Raw genomic sequence first — 19,219 nt, forward strand, 5'->3', positions numbered from 1 at the left:
TATCAGTCAGATACTGGAGGGTTCAGATTTGCAGCAAACAGATATTACAGCTCCATTTGTAAGGATGGCATTCTCTTGGGTTTTATGTTTGTGTGAATGTTGCACATCAGCATTTTAGCAAGTGCATGCATTTAATTGTGTTTTACTTTACTTTGTAAAGATCTCAAAGATATTTTTAATGTGTTCAGTGGTATATAAGTATGTTATATGCTTGTTATCATCATCTAGCCATCATGACTAGAACTCACTGAAAACTGTATCTTCCATGAGTTTGTCCTGATTGCCTCTTAAAACCAAGACTGGCAGCCAGCACTGCGTTGTGTGCCGATGAATCCCACAATTTAACAGTAAGCTGTGTGAGGAAACAGGACAGGCCGAGACAGTGACTTGCTTGAATTCACCCCAGAAAGCTTCATCACTAGGCGGGAATTTGGATTCAGGTCTGCTGGTCCAAGTCTCCCTCTCCCTCTCACAAACACACACACACCTGCACTACATGTTCAAGCCCTGGAATGTGTTACCTAGCAATCCACACTAGGCTTTCCTGATGCACTGGACTATAGCTCCCATCCTCCCCACCCAAAGCTGGCTGTAATAATGAGCGCTGCATCCCAGGACATCAGAAGGGTTCCAGGTCAGAGAAGGCTGATACATGGACAGATTCATAGAATCATGGAATAAGAGGGTTGGAAGGGGCCGGAAGGCCATTGGGTCCAACCCTCTGCCATTGCAAGACACCAGATTGCTTCCAAAGTGGTCCTCCTCCTCCTCATCATACTGAACCCTTGTCCGACTCTTTCAGCCATACAGATTGATTCCCATGCAGTATCTAGTTCTAATCTACACAGCAACCCTGTAAGGTAAGGCAGCATTATTATCTTCAACATTATAGGCGAGGAGGCTGAAAGAGCAGGGGTGGGGGGTGACCCCTAGAAGACAGGATTCAAACCAGGGGCTTCCTGATTCACAGCTCAGTCTCTTAGCCACGACAGTATACTGGCTCAGAAAAAGGCTGAGTATCTTTCTGCTGCGCCCTCTGCTTCTTCTGGCAAGTCCACACCACAGGTACCCACACCTGTCCTAAAGTCTTGGCTATTCGATTTTAAATGTCAGACTGGGGAGAAAAAGCACTTCCTTTTACCAAGTGACTCCCTGGCATACATGCTGCTACTTTAGCACTTAAAATCAGAGTGCAGAAAGCTGCCTTCCCCAGGCTCGCAACATTTATTATTATTATTATTATTATTATTTAGCAAGGGACTGGAACTGAGGCAAGGCAGAACAGCAGTGGCACCGCCTGCTGACTCACTCGCAGGTGATCTGGGTCATGGTCAGAGGGCTCTTCGGAAGTCTGAGTGAAAGCAGCTTTGAAGAGGCCTCCTTCCATTTTGCCCTCAGCTGCTCATTCCGATTTGCCTTCCTGGGCATGAGCAGCCCAGCTGGAGAAGGAGAGGCTTAACATCTCTCTGCTGCTTTGGCAAAGCGGGTCAGCAATCCTTTTTGCTACATCTCTGCTTGGAAGCAAGCAGCCTCACATGGTGCAGAGAAAGATCTATGTAAGAGGCCCAGGTCTTCAGTTGTCTAAGCAGAGCCTTCCCCAACTTGCCTCCTTCCAGAGGGAATCAACAAACAACACATTCAAAGGGTGCAACATTGGAGAAGATTGCCTTAAAGTCAGTTCAGAATAAAGATATGACTCCTTAAAGGCAACAGGGAACAGTTGCTGGCTCATTCTCTCTTTCTCTTTGTATGTGGAAATGAATTCAGCAGCAGGAACACCACTAGAAACTCCAGGGAAAAAGGCCCATAAACTTACACGGAGCCATTCTGTGTGTGCCTGTTCTAAAGTAAGGCCCACCAAATTCTATGGTATTACTCTCAGGTAAATGTGCACAAGATTATAGCTGGAGCCATCAAATACAACAGAAGCTTAGCAAGTTCTGATGCTCAACAGGATGTTTCCACAATAACATCGTCATGCATGGCCAAATGTCACCCAGGGCTCCCATCTTTCACTGAAAATTGTTGTGGTGCAGTGACTAGCCCAGGGGTCGGCAGCCTTTAACACTCAAAGAGCCATTTGGACCCGTTTCCCACACAGAAGAAAACACTGGGAGCCGCAAAACCCTTTTGACATCTGAAATGAAGATAACACTGCATATATCATTTTTTACTTTAATGCTGTGTATATCTTCATTATGATTTAGCTACAGCTTTTGTTCAGTCACTAAAAACTGTTATTTTTAATCTTACATTATATACTAGTAGGACTCCTTTCATATATTTTGAATAGGAGAACAGCTTCCTGAAGTCAAAGTCAGTGCTAAAGGGCTGCATGCATTAAACAGCAAACCCCATAAGTTCGTCAGCAGTAAAAGCAAATGAATCTACCCACTTATCATTAAACATTTGGTTTTCTTCAGAAACTTTTCTTCAATTTATCCATGGTTGGCCTAGAGGGGGGTAAAGGTAAAGGTTTCCCCTTGACATTAAGTCCAGTCATGCCTGACTCTAGGGGGCGGTGCTCATCTCCGTTTCCTAGCCGAGGGAGCCAGCGTTTGTCCGCAGACAGTCTCCGTGGTCACGTGGCCGGCATGACTAAACACCGAAGTGCACAGAACACTGTTACCTGCCCTCCAAAGTGGTACCTTTTTATCTACTTGCATCTGCATGCTTTCAAACTGCAAGGTTGGCAGGAGCTGGGATGGAGCAACGGGAACTCACTCCGTTGTGCAGATTCGAACCAGCGACCTTTTGATCAACCAGCCCAGCAGCACAGCGGTTTAAACCACTGCGTCACCTGCAGAGGTGTGTGTGGGGGGGTGGAACTCAGTAAATCAGCGGGTCGCGACATGAGATATAGGTGTGTTTAGTGACTGATTACAGATAAACAGTCAAGTGCTGTGAATTGTGACAGGTCCCAAGCACAGCTTTTAACATTCAGAGGAAGATTACATTGAGACAAAGAGAATCTTTTCAGCAGTTTCATGTAACATGAGAGCCTGCAGGAAGCTCGTTTAGCAGAGGAATGTAGCGATTTACTTAACTAGCTGATTTACTTAATTAGCTAGCACTGTGTTCCTGAGCGGAGCTTTGAGCAGATCAGCGGCTGTGCCAGCGCATGTTTTGAGCGACGGAGCCACAGCAGAGGGGTTCAAGAGCCACATGTGGCTCCGGAGCCGCAGGTTGCCGACCCCTGGACTAGAGTGATGGACTTGGACAATCTGGATTCTGGTCCTCTCTTGTGGGACACCAAAGTTCACCGGATGACTTTGGGCCAGTCACTGATTCTCAACTTAACCTACTTCATAGGATTGTTGTGAGGATAAAATGGAGTGGAGGAGAACCGCATGAGCTGCTTTTTGTTCCTTGCAAGAGGGTAAAAGGCAGGATATAAATGTAATAGCAAAAGTACAATAAATGCATTTCATAAAAAGAACATAGGCAGAAGATCAGACCAAAGCCAAGATGTGCCAAGTCAAGCCCTCCTGTGCACCAGAAGTAGCTCTTTTCACAATAATCAATTTTGAGAGATTACCCAGCAATGCCTTCAAACACATAATCTTCGGAACTCATGCCTGCCATTCGGAGGTTCAGTTCAGGAGGGAAGAAAACCTGGAAATATTAATAAATGTTGTTTCAGATGGCAGATTAAGGAGGCTTAGATCCTAAATTTATCATTAAAAACAGAGTGCAACAACTTACTGCATGTGCACACCAAAAGAAGCTGATATACGTTGAACGGGGAGAGAACTAGCTAATCTATATGGCCAAGTCTCCAGAGCATTCCAGCATCAGATGTCAAACAACCTAAAGCAAAGATGTTGAACCTGTTTCAGCCTGAGGGTCAAATTCCATTTTGGATAAATTCTCGGGGGTTCCACTCCAGTGGTGAATGAAGACAAAAGCAAAATGGATGGGACCAAAATGCAAAGTATCAGCGTATTTTAGCTGAAGGCTCTTCCTGCCAGCACCTAAACCTTGGAAGAGGCTTTCGCAATACGGGAAGATGCACAGAAGCTGGGAAACCACCAATTACTCACTGGTTGTGGGGAAAGAAGGTGTGGCCACCTGGGGTTTGGACCTCAGGTAGTACTGGATTTGGCCCTGCACCTGAGGCCTCAAGTCTAATTAATAGGCAACATTTTAGCCAGGACTGTCTTGTTTCAAATCCTATTCCTCTCAGATTTTACGGTAAAGGTAAAGACAACTAAATAATCTGCCAAGGCTCCAGGTTCACAATAAGGCAAGCAAACTACAAAACATATGCAAACTGGGACAACTTCACTTGCATAGTTTATTCCAAAGACAACCTGTGCTTCTTTAGAATGTCATTTGGATGTCTTTCAGGAATTGTAGAGGAGGAGGAAAACAAGAAGAAAAAAACTAGCATAGCTCCTCCACTACATCTATTTTTACTGGATACTCAGAGATACAGAAGTCTTTCAACCTAAGTCTGGCCAGTCCTTTCTGTGATGCACCACTATTGGAAGTGGACTTTTACACACACGTGCGTGCTCACACACAGATGGTGTATGCCTTTTGGCTTTCCAATTTTATTAACACACATTTGAGCAAAAGAAGTAATCTCCCAGTAAAGTGAGCCCTGCACTTTTGTTCCTGATTTCAAATTGTACGGTAGTTGCTTTTGTTTTAGATATAGTACCTTATATGCATAGGCTATTCTGAGAAAATATTCTATTTCTAATCCACTTGGATTGAGATGTCAGGTTTACATAAGAGTTAAAGAGGAACCTGATATCTATGCACACAGATTAGGGAGTGGTAATGATGGGGAAGGGCACTAGAAGTTGCGTTTAGCAAGTCTTCCAGCTTCTGAGGTTCACCCACACAGTGACGCAGACCATGCCAGAAATCCAGTATGCAGAATCCTTAGGTCAATTCTGCAAAAGTATTTTTCCAACCCTTTACAGTGCCCTTCCATGTGCATTTATTTAGAAATCATCCCAATTGAGTTCAAGGGGATTTAACCCCAGATGGGTGTGAACAGGATGGCAAGTATACGGATTGACTTTCAAGGTGCTCTGGAAGGCAAATTCTGTGGCCAGCACCATGTTCTGGGGCTCTGCTGTGCTCTCCCAGCAAACTGCCCTGCCACCTAGCACCAGCTGTGTGTCAAGCACATTACGGTCTTCGGATGCAAATGGCAGGGCTGCTCCAGTACCTCTTGAACGCCTTCTTTAAAAGACTCCGAGAAGGTGGAATCTGGAGTACGCCGCTGGGAATTTTGAGGCTGGGCACTAGAGCTGTACTGGTCATCACTGAGATTCCTGTCCAAAACCACCACCGGGTCGGAGGTCTCTGGGTGGTAGATGGCCGGGGGGAGGCCCACGGTGAAACTGTGAGACTGAGTTTCTGTCTTGATTGAGTGCGCAGGCATGGAGGCGATGGAGACAGTGACAGTCGTGTCAGGCGTTGTCAGGTGGCCCCTCTTGTCGACACCCATTTGGGAGGAGTGCGGGAGAACAATATTCAGAGGCATGTTCTTCAAGACTTGTACCCGGTTCTCCCCAGTAGAAATGAGTGGCTGTTCTACCATGCTGGGAATGCTGTTCCTAAACAAACAAAAAGCTTGATTAGGAGGCAGATTAAGAGCTGCAGGCATCCATTTCCAAAACAGAAAGCACTGGCGATTAAGCCTGCCTGAGGCTGCCACCTACCCCAGAGGGATTATCCGAGCGCCTTGCCTTCTGCGTACAAGGAACATGCTCTGACTGCGCACAGGTGAAAGAAAAACCATTCACATGGGAGAGCTTTAGAAGCACTCTTTCACCTTCAGTGCTATGCTGCAAGCACGGGCAGTTAGGCCAGTGCCCATCAGATGTGCTGAACTCCAACATCCATTCTCACTAGCCCTGGAAAGCTTGTAAATATTCAGAGTTATTTATTCCTTGGTCAGCTTATGTGTCACCACTACCAAACACTGCTTTCACTGCAGAAGAGGGCTAAATTTGAAGGCAATCTAATGGTTGGCAGTCCGTTTCACATTCCTCTCCTTCCCCACTAAAATATTCTTTATGTGCCCAGGGCGGCTCTGGGAATTTGAAAACATGGTTGTATCCAATGTTGGATGAACTTAAACAATTTTCAAGGGTCTGCTCTAAGTAGGACTAACATTAGATACAAACCTAACCACATCCCTCCTCTTCTGCAGTTAAGATAGCTTGACTAACAAAGTTTCTGGCTGCTTCTAGTTTTTGAGTCTTCCTTGGCTTAACTACATGCTACATTAAATGCATATCATGCAGGTGATCCCAATTCTCTTCCCCTCCCCTCCCCTCCCTCCAGTTAAGCATGCAGGGACCTGATCCAAATCAGGATCAGAACATGTAGGTAGGGGAGGCTGAAACCTTCCCATTAAGCCAGTTTCCCCCCATTAAATTTATGCTCCTCCACCTACTTTGTGCAGGGGCTAAACAGAGGGGGAAAACGTCCACTGGTGCCAGTGGAGGCTTTTTGTCCCTGCTTTCAATTTCCACATGGGACAGAAGGATGAATTTAGGGAGAGGGAAGTGGCTGGGTACAAAGGTTTGAGCTTCTCCTACCCACACATGCTTGTCCATACCCAGAACAGGGGCCAGAGACTTCTGGGGGGGGGGGGGAGGGGAGGGAGCTAGGATCATCCACACACACTGCATCCACACTGTAACATGTCGCCAAGTTCTTGGGGTCCCCCCTCCCCTGGGGTTGCTCAGGCCTGCCTTCATTTGCTCAGCCCTCTCTGCCTATTTTGATATGCCTCCCATTAGGCTAAGAGCAAGACTGAATCTGTGCTGGCCAAGCTTCATGCACATCATCATATCTGTGGAGACTCCAACTTAAAGTCACTTGGGGGAGACACGCCGACAAGCTGAAACTCAGTTCCTCCAGTAATTTTAAAAATATGTTCTCCTTTCATGGGAAGACATTGAGCACAGAATGGACTTTTTAAAATAAAGGCTGGATGCTGAACCTTTTGCCATGATCTTGATCAGGATGGTCTACATCTGGTTTCACTGCTGATGTTCTCCTTTCCCGAGGAACCTGAAGTAGGTAACACAAAAGAGAAAAAGAATCAGCCAGAATGGATTAACAAGTATTACCAAAGCAGCCATAGAGAAAGACACATATCCATGACCTAACACTGAAAGGCAGAGGCATTTGGCTTCAGCCTGCCTCCAGAGAACAGCTAGTCTTGCCATCAGCCTTGACCCAAGCCCAACAATGAGTCACAGAAATGCTTCTTGCTCTGCTGTAGAAACTCCAGCCCGGCAGCATGACACCATTAGCGTAAGGACCAGGCCCTCTCAGCAAGCCGGCTCAGGTGGGGAGATGCCCCAGTTTTCAGCCCCAGTGGGCTGAGAGGATTTCAACCTGGTGTTTTAGTGGAGCGGGACCTGCAGGGTCAAAGCATCAGGACTTTTTCATTGGCAGAGCCCCACTGAGACGTCCCCATTCCCCTGACCTTGGCTGCCTATGGCAGAAATGAGTTTTCCCAGTGAGCTCTCCCTGCTGTGGAATAAAGCCTTTTGTGGGTGGCTCAGGCCTGAATGAACAGCTAAGACTCCCCAGTTTTTCAGAAGGGTGCTTGGAATGGAAATGAAAACTGCTCAAACAGGTTTATTGACTCCGAGATAAAAAGTTTCTCCCTGACACTGGGAAAAGGCACTCTTGAAAAATCTTGTGCTGGTGGCCTTCTCCTCTTTGGTGACATATTCTGTCCCTCCTCTTCTCCTTCTCATACCACCTCGGGCCCCTGCAGTTTATGCCCACCTGCCCACCATTACTCTGCTCTTTGTCAGCTTGCTATTCCATGGCTGCTAAATCATCCCAATCACGCCTTCATTTATTTGCTTATTTGTTATAGTTATATCCCACCTTTTTAAAGAACCCAAAGCAGTTGCATCGTTCCTTCTGCTCTCAATTTTATCCCCACAACAACCACCCTGAGAGGTAGGCTGGGCAGAGAGGCTGTCACCCAGCTGGCTCCATGGCTGAGTGGGGACCAGATCCCAGATTGCCTGAGTCCCAGTCCCGCGCTCTTCCCCACTGCACCACTTCACTGCTGCTCTTTGGTGTGTCCACACATCAGGAGAGATGGCTCAACAATGCAGCAGGCAGGATGTATGAGCTGTGATCATAACTTTGACAGGCCTAGTGTTGACAATTTGCTCTTTAACTACTAGGATTTCACATTCCCATTAGGTGGAATTAGCTTGAGATCCCTCAGTGCTGAAATCTGCTGCACCAGCAACACTTTGGATAATATAGTAAATGGATAGTATAAACACCCTTTTTAGCAAGCAGTCATTACTTAGAGACTGATTACTACTTCTCTTTGGAAAGCAGGAATGCTTTCAGTACAAACTTAGCACATCAGGGGACAGGAGAGGGAGGGAGAAGGAATGAATGTGTGAGTGTATATATGAGAGTTTTAAATACTGCACTGAGTGGCTCATGGGGTAACAGAAGAACCCAGAACCCAAAACTGTAAGCATTGCTGGTTTGCTTGGGAGTCAACCATGAGAAACCTAGAAGAGCTGTAACTTTCAGAGCATAGATCTTTCCATGTTGGTCTGCACATTTCAGGAGCACCAGAACCAAGCTGAATGTGCTGAAGTACATTAAGACGGAATTAACTGTTAAAACAGAAATGAAATGTTCCCAAATCAGTGGTGAATTTGTAATGCTAATGGGGAAGGGACAACATTTTGAATTGGCACTTGAGGAAAGGGTTAAGCATTGTCTCCTGCATTGGCAGGAGGATCTGAAGCCCACATTGTCTTAGGATAGCTTTATCTTTATGTTTGTTTTTCACCCCCCCCCCCCCCCCCCCGCTTGTGGACAAACACACCCATTCCAGCAGATAATAGCTCAGCATCAGCATTTCCATTTAGGCTTGCCTCTGGAAACTTCTGAGGACGACTGCCACTTGCCTCCGTGGTGAAGGGTTACAAGCCTCAGCTTCTCTTGTGCTGCACTGCTGTTCTTTCCAAGCCTTTCATAAGGCTTTCCATATTATTATTTTACAAGGTAGGAACCAAAAGAAATCCCCATCCGTGGTCAGGCCTGTAGCCCATGAAGTCCTGTGGGCTTCAGTTTAGACCAGTTTCGGGTGTTATGAAAACGTGGGACAGCTGTAGCAAAATACTCAAGATTTAGGGTGACATGAGGCTGCACTGCCCTGGAGTTCTGCATGAGATGCCTTTGCTATAACTCTCTTCCTTGGATTTGGATGAGGGGCCAAGTTCAACCTCACCACCATTCAGAACTGGGAAGCAGCTACATCATGGGAAGGACAGGACAGTGTTATCTGCTTAAGTCAGCAGTGCTGCTCTGCAGATGTGTTGCGTTACAATTCCTAGACCGCTGGCTGCAGGTGTGGTCTAACAGGTTGGGGCAAGCTGGCTTAGAGTTACCTACCCCAACACAGTGCCCTCCAGATGTTTTGGACTCTCTCTCTCTCTCCGACTCCAGACAGGATGGCCAATGGCCAGAGATGGTGTGAGCTGCAGTCCAGAACATCTGCAGGGCATCCAGGACAAGGAAGGCAGCTTTGGAGTCACAGCCATTCCATGAAATTGGTGTGACTCTCACAAAAGAGCAGGCACACTACATGTTGCAGTTGTATGACTGTATGAAGCAGCCAGCCCCAGCCTGGCCCCCTGCAGGTGCTTTGGACTTCAGCTCTGATCAGACACAGTCAGGATGGGCAGCGGTCAGGAATTCTGGAAGCTGAGAGTCCAAAACATCTGGCTGGCATAAGGCTGTACAGACTGGTATGAAGCATTAGCCAGTTCACAGCTTGTGGAGCAAGGCCAGGCCATGAAGACGAGGAAGAGCCAGATGAATGTGGGAGCCTTTTCCCTACCCTACACAAGACTGTCCTTGACTGCCTGTCCTGCCCCTTCCTCCATTTCTTCACTGGCAATCCGCTGAGCCATTCTTATTCTGGAAAGCATTCAGCCACTGACTGCTGCAATTCCACATATCATCAGTGCAGCGTATTGGAAATGTCAAGGTGGTCTTCCATTTAATCCCATTAAAGAAACCCCAGAATGAAGAAACCACCCAGAGCCACCTCGGCGTGCTGAACTATAATGAAGTTTAAGGGATTCGGGGATCATCTCTCAGGAGATCCAGTGCAGTTTGGGCATCATCACATTGGAAAGCGAGAGGAGACATGCCAGCTCCAACGAGGAGCCTATCGAGTCCAGCTTCCCATTCCCATGGCAGCCAACCAGGTGTCTCAAGGAAGCTCGACTGCCTCTTCTTCTGGCTGCCGGAGACAACTGCTTTCTCCCACTATTGCTGCTTCTCACCAAATGGTATGAAAAGATAATGCCAGCTCTGAAATCAAGGGGATGCACCCAGTCCTCAGTACACTTTTCCTCCAGGGAAACCTGGGTGCTCATTGGACTCTGGGGACCTGAGTTTGAATTTCCCACTAAGCCATGAAGCTCACTCAGACCAGTGACTGACTTTCAGCCTAGCCTACCTTGTGGAGTTATCGGAAGGCTAAAATGGAGAGGAAGAGGGCCATATAAGCTGCTCTGGGTTCGTTGCAAGACAGAAGAATGAGAGATATAAACATAATAATGCATATGAAAATATATGCATTTGTCTTTCCAAAAGCATCTGAACTGGTGGCCATCAACATACTGTTTGGCAATGAATTCTATTTGGTAATTACACTCTCCTTGAAGAAATGTTTTATTATTTCATTTGGCATGTCCTAATTCTCCTGCCAGTCAGGTTCACTGGATGAATCAGAGTTTGTGTACAGAGAGAGGGAGAATGTTCAGTTCACTTCAAGCAATCAGCCTATCCCATATTAGTAGCTATTACCTCAGAGCTTGACGTACTATAGAGACAGACTGGTGCTGTCAGGGGGCATTGACAAGAGGTACTTCCATGCAATCAAATTCTAAACTGTAATTGCTATCTAAAGGTGGCACAATCCATGAACTCGTCGAGTCCATGAGTATGGGGCTCCTCCTCTTTGCTTTCAATCTAGATTTATATGATTTTAATCCTCCCTCCCTCCTTCTCTCTCTCTCTCTCTCTCTCACACACACACACACACACACGAATACACTCACACACTTTCTGTATAATTTTCATTTCATAAAAGCAGCATCCATCAACAAAGCACATCAGCAGCAGGTAAAAATACACAACGCCTCAATGTATTGAGACATTCCGGAACAGATTGTTTAGTTGTATCTTTAAAAAATAATTTTAAAATCTTATTTGATACAATTTTGTTTTAACAGTGATCCACCCCAGTACAAGTTCTCAGCATGCTATTTGCAGCAACTGTAAAAGCAACTTTTCTCTACAAAGCGGCAGCAATTTGGTTTGTCTTTTGCCATCAGGAAAGCCCTGGGAACCAAAGCACATTTGGTTCCTTTAGAAGCACTACCTTGTAGTAGTCATACAGGAGACCCAAGGCGGCGGCACTGTCTTCGTCCCCATTTATGCTCATCATGGCTTTGGTTGCTGCTGTAAGAGGGTTTTCCAGAAAGGTTTTCCAGGCTTCATCCTCACTGGTGTAGGGTCTCCTCTGAGAGTAGAGAGCATCATTCTGGAGAACCAAGACTGGCCTTTTGCTTTAAAAGAAGATCAAACAAAACACAATCATAAATGAGATGAAAACCAGCATTAGTTGGCCATCCAAAGATGTCCATGCCTACACTTAAGCACTTCCTGCATGTGTGAAGATTGTGCCAAGTCTCACTGCTAGCTGCTGCCTGTGTGACGTGTAGGAAGATGTTGTGAAGGCTGCTCAGGGATCCAGGAGTGACTTCCCAGAGCACACAGAAGCTAGAGACAAGAGATTTCCCAAAGCTCTGGTCCATGTCCAAAAGGCCATGTGGCACCCTTTGGATTCCACCCATTGTATTTTCAGCATGCATTCTTGTTTCCTTTTAAAAATTAACACTATATTTTATTCTGTTGAACAGGCTCAGTGGCCTGCTCAACTTCCATCAGCCAAGGGGTAAACATACCAATTCAGATTAGATTTTGGTTGGCGTGAATCTATCCTTTGGTCTCCAGTCCTTTCAGCAGTGTGGCCCTTGCTCTCTCTACCAAGACCTTCTATCACCTTGACCAGTCATTGCCTGCTCTACCTTGAATGTACAGGGTTCCAGCAAGCCCAGAGATGATGGACCATAAGCCTCCTGAAGGTTTATGTGCATGCACCTACTAACGTCCCAGTTTTCTTTTTCAAAGGAAGAAACCAAAGCCAAACATTGCAAACTTTGGCAATTGCTTGGCTACCAAATGTTTAGCATTGTAACTAGGGAACATTAAGGGAAGATGGACCCAATTTTAAGTAGGGTTTTCGTGTGTTTCTAGCCATTATATGTCTAGAAACACACGGAATATGTGGAAATATATGTGGAAATTACTTTCATGCTTTTGCTTTAAGGATGTTCAGATTTGCCTCTATTACGATTATCAAGTATCAAGTCAGATGCTTTGTCTCCAGGGGACTGAGAAAGAAATCAAATCTAATGTGGGTTGCAAACATTATATGCAAATATCTTATATGCATATGCACAAGATATATGCATAAAATAATTGCTTTGCCAACAAATTACAACAGCCTTCTCCAACCTGCCGCTCTCCAGATGCGGCTGGAGGATTATGGGAGTTGTAATCCAACAATAACCCAATTATTTTGCCTTCAGCCAAACAAAATATGGTGGGGGAGAATCTAAAGTTTATAAAGGTTACGTGATAAGATTCAGAGAAATTAAACTTTGTAGAGTAATACTTGGGAAGCAAAAGGCAAAAATCTAACGATATATTTCAAAGCTGTAACCTTAATTTTTGAATGCCGGATATCAAAAGCTCCCATGCTGTCTGTCATTCCTGTGGGTCGGTACACAGCAGCCCAAACTACCCTCAGGCATCAAGCTCTCCAGGATTCTGTCTCCAAGTTAACAACCATATAACCTGCCAACTCACTACATGCAGAACACAGCATAAAAAGAAATACCAAAATGAGCAAAATGACTCAGGCGAACCAGAAAGTCAGACCCAGAGTGCAAGCCACTGGTTCAAGAAAATCTTTTCAGTCGAGGTGCCTGCTTGCTTAGCTCCGTCAATGCACCTGTACTGAGGTCTTACAAAAGGAGCGAGCTTGTTCGGTTGTCACACACCCACCACCAGCAGTATCCAAAGGTTTGACTTCAAGCTGGAGTCCAGCCCCAGATGTGGGGCATCTCTGAAAGTGGTTTTCATTGTGTTTCAAGTGATCTGCTTTTTCTTGGGATTTTATTAAGATTATTTTAATTCTGTATTTTATTACCATTAGAAGCTTTAAGAGGCATTTTTGGTGGAAAGGAAAGATATAAATATAAAAGAGAGCGCGAGTCGTTAGAGTGACACTGGCTTCTGACTTTTAGTCTGCATCTGGAGCTGACTTCTAATCGTCATTTGGCCTTGAAGCTCATTGGGCAACTTTGAGACAGTCGCTGACTCTCAGCCTAACCTTCCTTGGAGGGTTGTTGTGAGGATAAATGGAAAGGAGCAGAAATATCATGTAAGCCACCTTGGGTTTCTTGCAGGGAAAAATGTAGGACACAAGTATGATAAATACAAGCATAATCTTTTTAAGCCAAAGGCAATTTTTACAATGCTATTTGCAAGAAGTTGTCTGGCACTGCCCTTCCCCTGCGAATGAAGCAGGAAAACCAGTCAAAGCACCGTTTTCCTTGAGCACACACAAAGGCACGCTGGTACTGAAGACACAAAGTGAGTTTTACTTAAAATATTGCTGAGCAGGGTGGAGCCACACAAACACACGATACCATCAGTTCGTGAAGCAACCCCACACCCACGCCGACACCCACCTGTTTCTCCACTGCCTACAGGGACCTGCCTCATGAAATGGAGAGCAGAAGGACAGTGGGTGCCTCACAGGAGGGAAAGGGGTACAATATAAACAGTGTAATAATACTCATCATTCCTGGTTCGCTTCAAGCCCTTGGAAGAACAAAGCTGATTATAAAAGCTCACGCCGCAGCACTTCGTATTTTGCCACTGAGGAGGAATCCGGGCTTCCCTCTGGAATTCAGGAGTCTCAGGGGCAGAGCTCGAAGCACAAGATTTCGACCCTGTCCACCCCGATGCACAAACACGCAGCCCGAAGGTCTGATGGTATCTTGCGTCTGTGTGGCTGCAAAGGACAGCTAGTACTTCAGCCAACCCGCAGGTCCCAAGCACAAGAAAATCCTGTTGGTCAGCTCCTCTAGGGGGATATAAATGGAAACCAGGCTTGATGCCACATGGAATTCTACAAAGTCCATCCTTGGTCTTTTCTGGCTGCTTGGATGCATCTCCATTGCCAGAGCTCAAGGAAGCTGACTAGGTGGCCGGAGGAAGGCGAGCCAACCACTCATGCACTATGTTCTTAACCTGGGAGCTCTGAGAATCTGATCATGTGGGTCAGGATGCGGTGCTCCCCATGTGCCCCGCGAATGCTGTTGCAATAGCAGGACCCCCCACCAAGAGCAACCCCAGAAACAGGAGGAAACGCTCGTCTCCGGAATGGAACAGGACAGTGGTGCTCCGTTCTGCTGCCTCTCTTCACCTGTTCCATTTCAGAAACAAGCATTTCATTTTGTTTTGTTTCCAGTTGCTTTAGGAACCGCTGGTTCCCTGTTGCACTGGCAGCAGGTCCCACAGGCTCAAGAGTAGCACTGGATGCTGCCTTTTACTTTTATCGAGGTGGGTCATTTATGCATTGTCAAGAAAAAGGAAAGGGTCCACAACGAGGACAGAGATTTGTCTGAGCTCGTATATATGCATATGTGAAAATTTCAAACTGATAGCCATAATCTACCTAGAAATACTGTGCAGCCCACCCTACTGGGGAGGAGGATGGCCAGTCAAGTGTTGTGTCTGCTTCATCTGTTCTCCAGCTGCTCCTCAGTTGATGGATGACGTCAAGGCCTATTCTGACTCTTCCTTCTCATGCTTCTTTAAACAGGACTTGAAATGACTAGCCCTTCAAAACATACACTTGACTTCCAAGGAAATATACACGGTCATTTTACCGTCATGACTGATGATGCCTCCTTGAAGGAAGAGACTTTCCCTGCCTCATTAAACTACATCTCAGGCTGCCATTAGGTGCGTGGAGACATGGGAGGACTGGCATGCTGTGACACTGGACGGGTCAAGCAAACTACAGTCCTAGACTCTAAGGGAACAATCCTAAGCATGTGTGGACAGATAAGTCCTAAACACAAGTATACCATGGCAGCCCAAGTTCATTCCACCTGGGATGATTCAGGTAATCCAGATCAACTTTTCTCAACCTGTTGCTCTCCCAGTGCTTTGAACTTTGATTCCCACCAGTTCTAGCAAGCATGGCCAATGATCAGGAATTCTGGGAGTTGTAGTCCCCAACATCTAGAGCATCAAGTTGGGGAAGACTGGTTTATGGGGCTGCAACTGCCTCGGTTGCCCTGATGGAGAACTTGAGTCAGGAGAAGGAAAGAGGCAGAGCAACTCCACAAAGCTCCTCGAAGGCTTTCAAACTATCAGCCAAGAAACCCTGGCAGAGATAAACGTCAGACGTAGTCCTGGGCATCCTGCTGCTCCATGGCAATTGCTCCTGTGAGGTTCCACAAGACTGAGTTTTCTCTTCCTTGCTATTTAATACCCATTCTTCATAACATGTTCGGCACAGATATCCAGGGATTTGGGGTGGGCGGGCTGGTGCGTATCACCATGCAATATGAATGAAGCTGTTTCTCCCTTGCATCAGATCCAGGTAAAGCAAGAGATTCACAGGTGCTTGGAATCAGGGATGGACAAGGTGAGGCAAAGTAAGGTGAGGCTCAGTCTATGGAAGGGGAGAGGTGGATGGCATGGGGGTTAACCAGCAAGGAAGCAGGGGGGTTGTCTGCCAGGTGCACAGCCTGGCAGACACTTTAGCACCTGCTAACACTTGTGGATATCTAGGCTGTGCCTTTTTCCAGCTTAAACTAATTCTTCTCTTTTGCAGTCTCCCAGAAAAGAAGGTTTCTGCCCCTGCCAAATATAGGTAACTTCTAGATTAGACTGTAGGGCATTCTGTGTGGAGCTGACCTTGAAGACAATTTGGAAGTTTCACTTAGGTCAAAACATGGATGAATAATTGAAGTTGTTGCCAGGCACAAAGGACCATGCTTCGCCAGCACTGAAATAACTATGCTGTGTGTCATTTTTATTTCCAGGTTAACTTCAAAATTAGGTTGTTCACCTTTCAAAACCTATATGGTTTGGGGCCAGGATACCTTGGACCAGATACCTCCTGTCAACCTCATTGGAGCTTTTATGATTTACAACACAATTCACTTTAAAATGTCATAACTGTGGTTTAGAAATGTAGCCAACTGACTGAAATAACAATAGCAATCCAACAGAGACCTGCTTCAAGCACATATCTTCACATTAGACTGGCACCTGCAAGGAACAAGGCCTATTCTGTGGTGGGACGAGAAAGAATAAAGTATTATAACATTAGTATGTATTACACAGAGGATTTGCCACATGAGGCACTTCTGTGAGGTAAAATGTGCACCTCCCTTCACTTTGCAGCTGCCACTCACATCTGCTTCCCTTTCCAATCCTACCTGAATCACAAGGTGGCAAAACCCAGTATGGACACTAAAGCAGTTGGCCAAGAAACGTGGAAAAGTTGACATTGTGCTCTGCAGATCCAAAACAGAGAGACCTGTTTTTGCCAGACCTTAATTTACAGTCGATGAGCGTTGCCAGACCACAATTTGCAGATGAGGAGCGTTCTGAGTTGCAAAACACAGAGGGGACCCAGCTGCTGTGCCTCCAACCCCATTCCTGCCAGGCCCCCCCCGCCCCCCCCCCACTGGCTATGTGGTAAAACCCAAGTCCTGCTGGCTAAGGAGGAGCAGCAGCAGCAGCGATGGTCTCTCCTCTTCAGAAATATAGGCGAGATCCCAAGAATAGCCTTTTGGACGCTCTTATTTTGAAAGCTGACAGCACTGCCCATACCGTCACCCAACATTAAGGTGCTATCTGTGAAATACTATGCACACCATTCCTTCGCAAAGCCCTCACTTCAAAACACAGGAGAAGACACTTTGTTCTCGTTTTCTTCCCCTACCAATTTGTTCTATCTGAACACAAAGGTTGACGTTGGCTTTACTTCATAAAGCATCGGAACAAAATGCTGTTCTCAAAATACTGCTACAACCACAACAAATGTAAGCTCATGGCTAAAGACACAATATTCTCTAACAGCTTACAGCTTTCTCATTTACATCACAATTGCACAGTGGCTACTAGATTAGGCAACAGAGTTTCTCTTTGCCCAATTAATGGGGATCTGAATCCAGTTCTGCCTCCCAACACAAGAGAAGAGATTTAGGATCAAAGTAGGCAAGACAATGCAAACAGATCTGTTATCCTGTGCAATGCAACAACTAATACAACACTCAAATTCAAGGTAACACCACCTATATTTTTACAGGTACTGATCTATCTATTTACATACTGTTCCTACAACCCTCCAATCCATATATAGTCAAGGTATGTTGTATGCACAGAGTATTTTATCCATTTTTATTGTAAAGTTACTGTAAGGACAAAATCTTTTGCATGTTTGGATGGAAAAATGTCCTGGCTGAGAATTGTAGGAATTTTTCTTGTTTAAAGAAGCCAAGGGTTACTCCCTGAGCTGTGAGCTTAGTCTAACCATATGAAATAACAAGAGAAAGGTAGAAGCCACTTCTAAGTGTGGATTGCAGGGCTGTTCCACAAATTGCACAGGAAGAAGCCCACATCTGGCACTGCGTGTGCACTCATGCAGCCGCCACGCGTCCCAGCTCTGTGAAGAGGGCACCTGCACAAACCTGTCTTTCCAAGCAGCTGTTTAAAAGATGGAGAGAACTGAGTAGCAAATCACCCCGAGCTCCTTACAGAATGGATGAGACAGACATGTAAAAATACTTTCGTCACCTTGACACTTTTAGGGCTGAATGTTGCTGAATGCCTAAGAACGTCAGATGGGGCAAGGACAGTCGCTGTTGGACGCCAGAGCCAGAAGCTCCCGAGCCCACGACTGTCTGTGCCCCTGCCCCGCGCGGCTAGCTGCAGAACTCTTGTGAGAGGGTCCCTTCCTGGGCAGTGAAAGGCCCTCCGGCTCTAGCCTGGTGTGGCCTACCCAGCTGAGCGGAGCCTGCCCTGAGCGGAGCCTGTCCCGGCCAGGAGGGCTGTAAACGGCTTCAGGGCGGCCTCCTGCTGCACCTTGCGGCTCAGCCCTGACACAGGAGAACGATTACTTTTGGATTCCTCGAGAATAAGGGCTAAACTACACATCATGCATAGCAAGCGACTGGTTTTCACCATTCGGTTTACCATTATGTCCAGAGATGGGTCCCTCATTTAGATGGGGCCCAGTATGTGCAGGTAGGGAGGATTTAAACCCATTCATTCCCCCCTCCAAAACTCTCTCTCTCTCTCTTAAAAAAAGGAGGGGAAGGAAAAAATGACACTACGGTCATTGGTTCCATTGGTTTAAACCTTCCCGACCCACACATGGTTGTCCATGTGGACAAACAAGACACTGAGAGTCTGGCTATCACAGGCGTCCCGTAAAACTGTACTATATCCTGGGGTACAGAAACTACCAGATGGCCATAGGAAATAGATGCTGTGAGCCACTCTGAGAACAAAAATGCTTAACTCTCCAAGGCTGAAAAGACATCCACCCACCTATAAAATATTGGCTGTGAAGTTCACAACACTGACAGCCTTTTAATAAGTACCTTACCATCCACAGCTTTGCCAAGATAAATGTACAGCTATCTGGTTAGTGTAGCTAGAACTGTGTGGGTGGAATACTTGTTAGCATTTTGCAAATATATTGTATTTTATTGCTGCTGTGAGTTCAAATACATACACAGCTTGCAATAATTATTAAAACCCCAAATAAGGGTACTTACAGGGACATGTTATGTATTTTATGTAGTGAGCAGTTCAGTCCTAAGGAAGGCTTACCAGAGTTCATCCTAGATGTTAAAAGAAGTGTTTCTGACATGGATATCACTTTACATAGGAAATTGTTTTGAGCCCTGTATGCACCCTTGTTACATGGATGTGTCTATCTGGCCCCACAGACATGTCAGTTGGGATCAGACCTTGATGTGGATATACATGACTCGCACACGTGCATGTT

At 46.0% G+C, this 19,219-nt stretch overlaps 1 protein-coding gene across 1 annotated transcript in view; it reads right to left on the bottom strand.

Annotated features, from left to right (window-relative positions):
* Positions 1-18,402, bottom strand: part of GRHL1 (grainyhead like transcription factor 1) — a 55,978-nt gene extending 37,576 nt beyond the window's left edge. Inside the window, exons 1-5 of the mRNA XM_044419154.1 lie at positions 18,206-18,402; positions 11,426-11,612; positions 6,974-7,044; positions 5,186-5,576; positions 3,539-3,615 (exon numbers count right to left, since the gene is read on the bottom strand). Of these exons, the coding sequence (XP_044275089.1) occupies positions 3,539-3,615; positions 5,186-5,576; positions 6,974-7,044; positions 11,426-11,612; positions 18,206-18,402 (923 nt within the window). The remainder of the gene's footprint in view (positions 1-3,538; positions 3,616-5,185; positions 5,577-6,973; positions 7,045-11,425; positions 11,613-18,205) is intronic.
* Between the last annotated feature and the right edge of the window lie 817 nt (positions 18,403-19,219).

The sequence above is a fragment of the Varanus komodoensis genome, unplaced genomic scaffold, assembly GCF_004798865.1.
Source record: "Varanus komodoensis strain SLA01 unplaced genomic scaffold, ASM479886v1 scaffold10, whole genome shotgun sequence".
Lineage (NCBI taxonomy): Eukaryota > Metazoa > Chordata > Lepidosauria > Squamata > Varanidae > Varanus > Varanus komodoensis.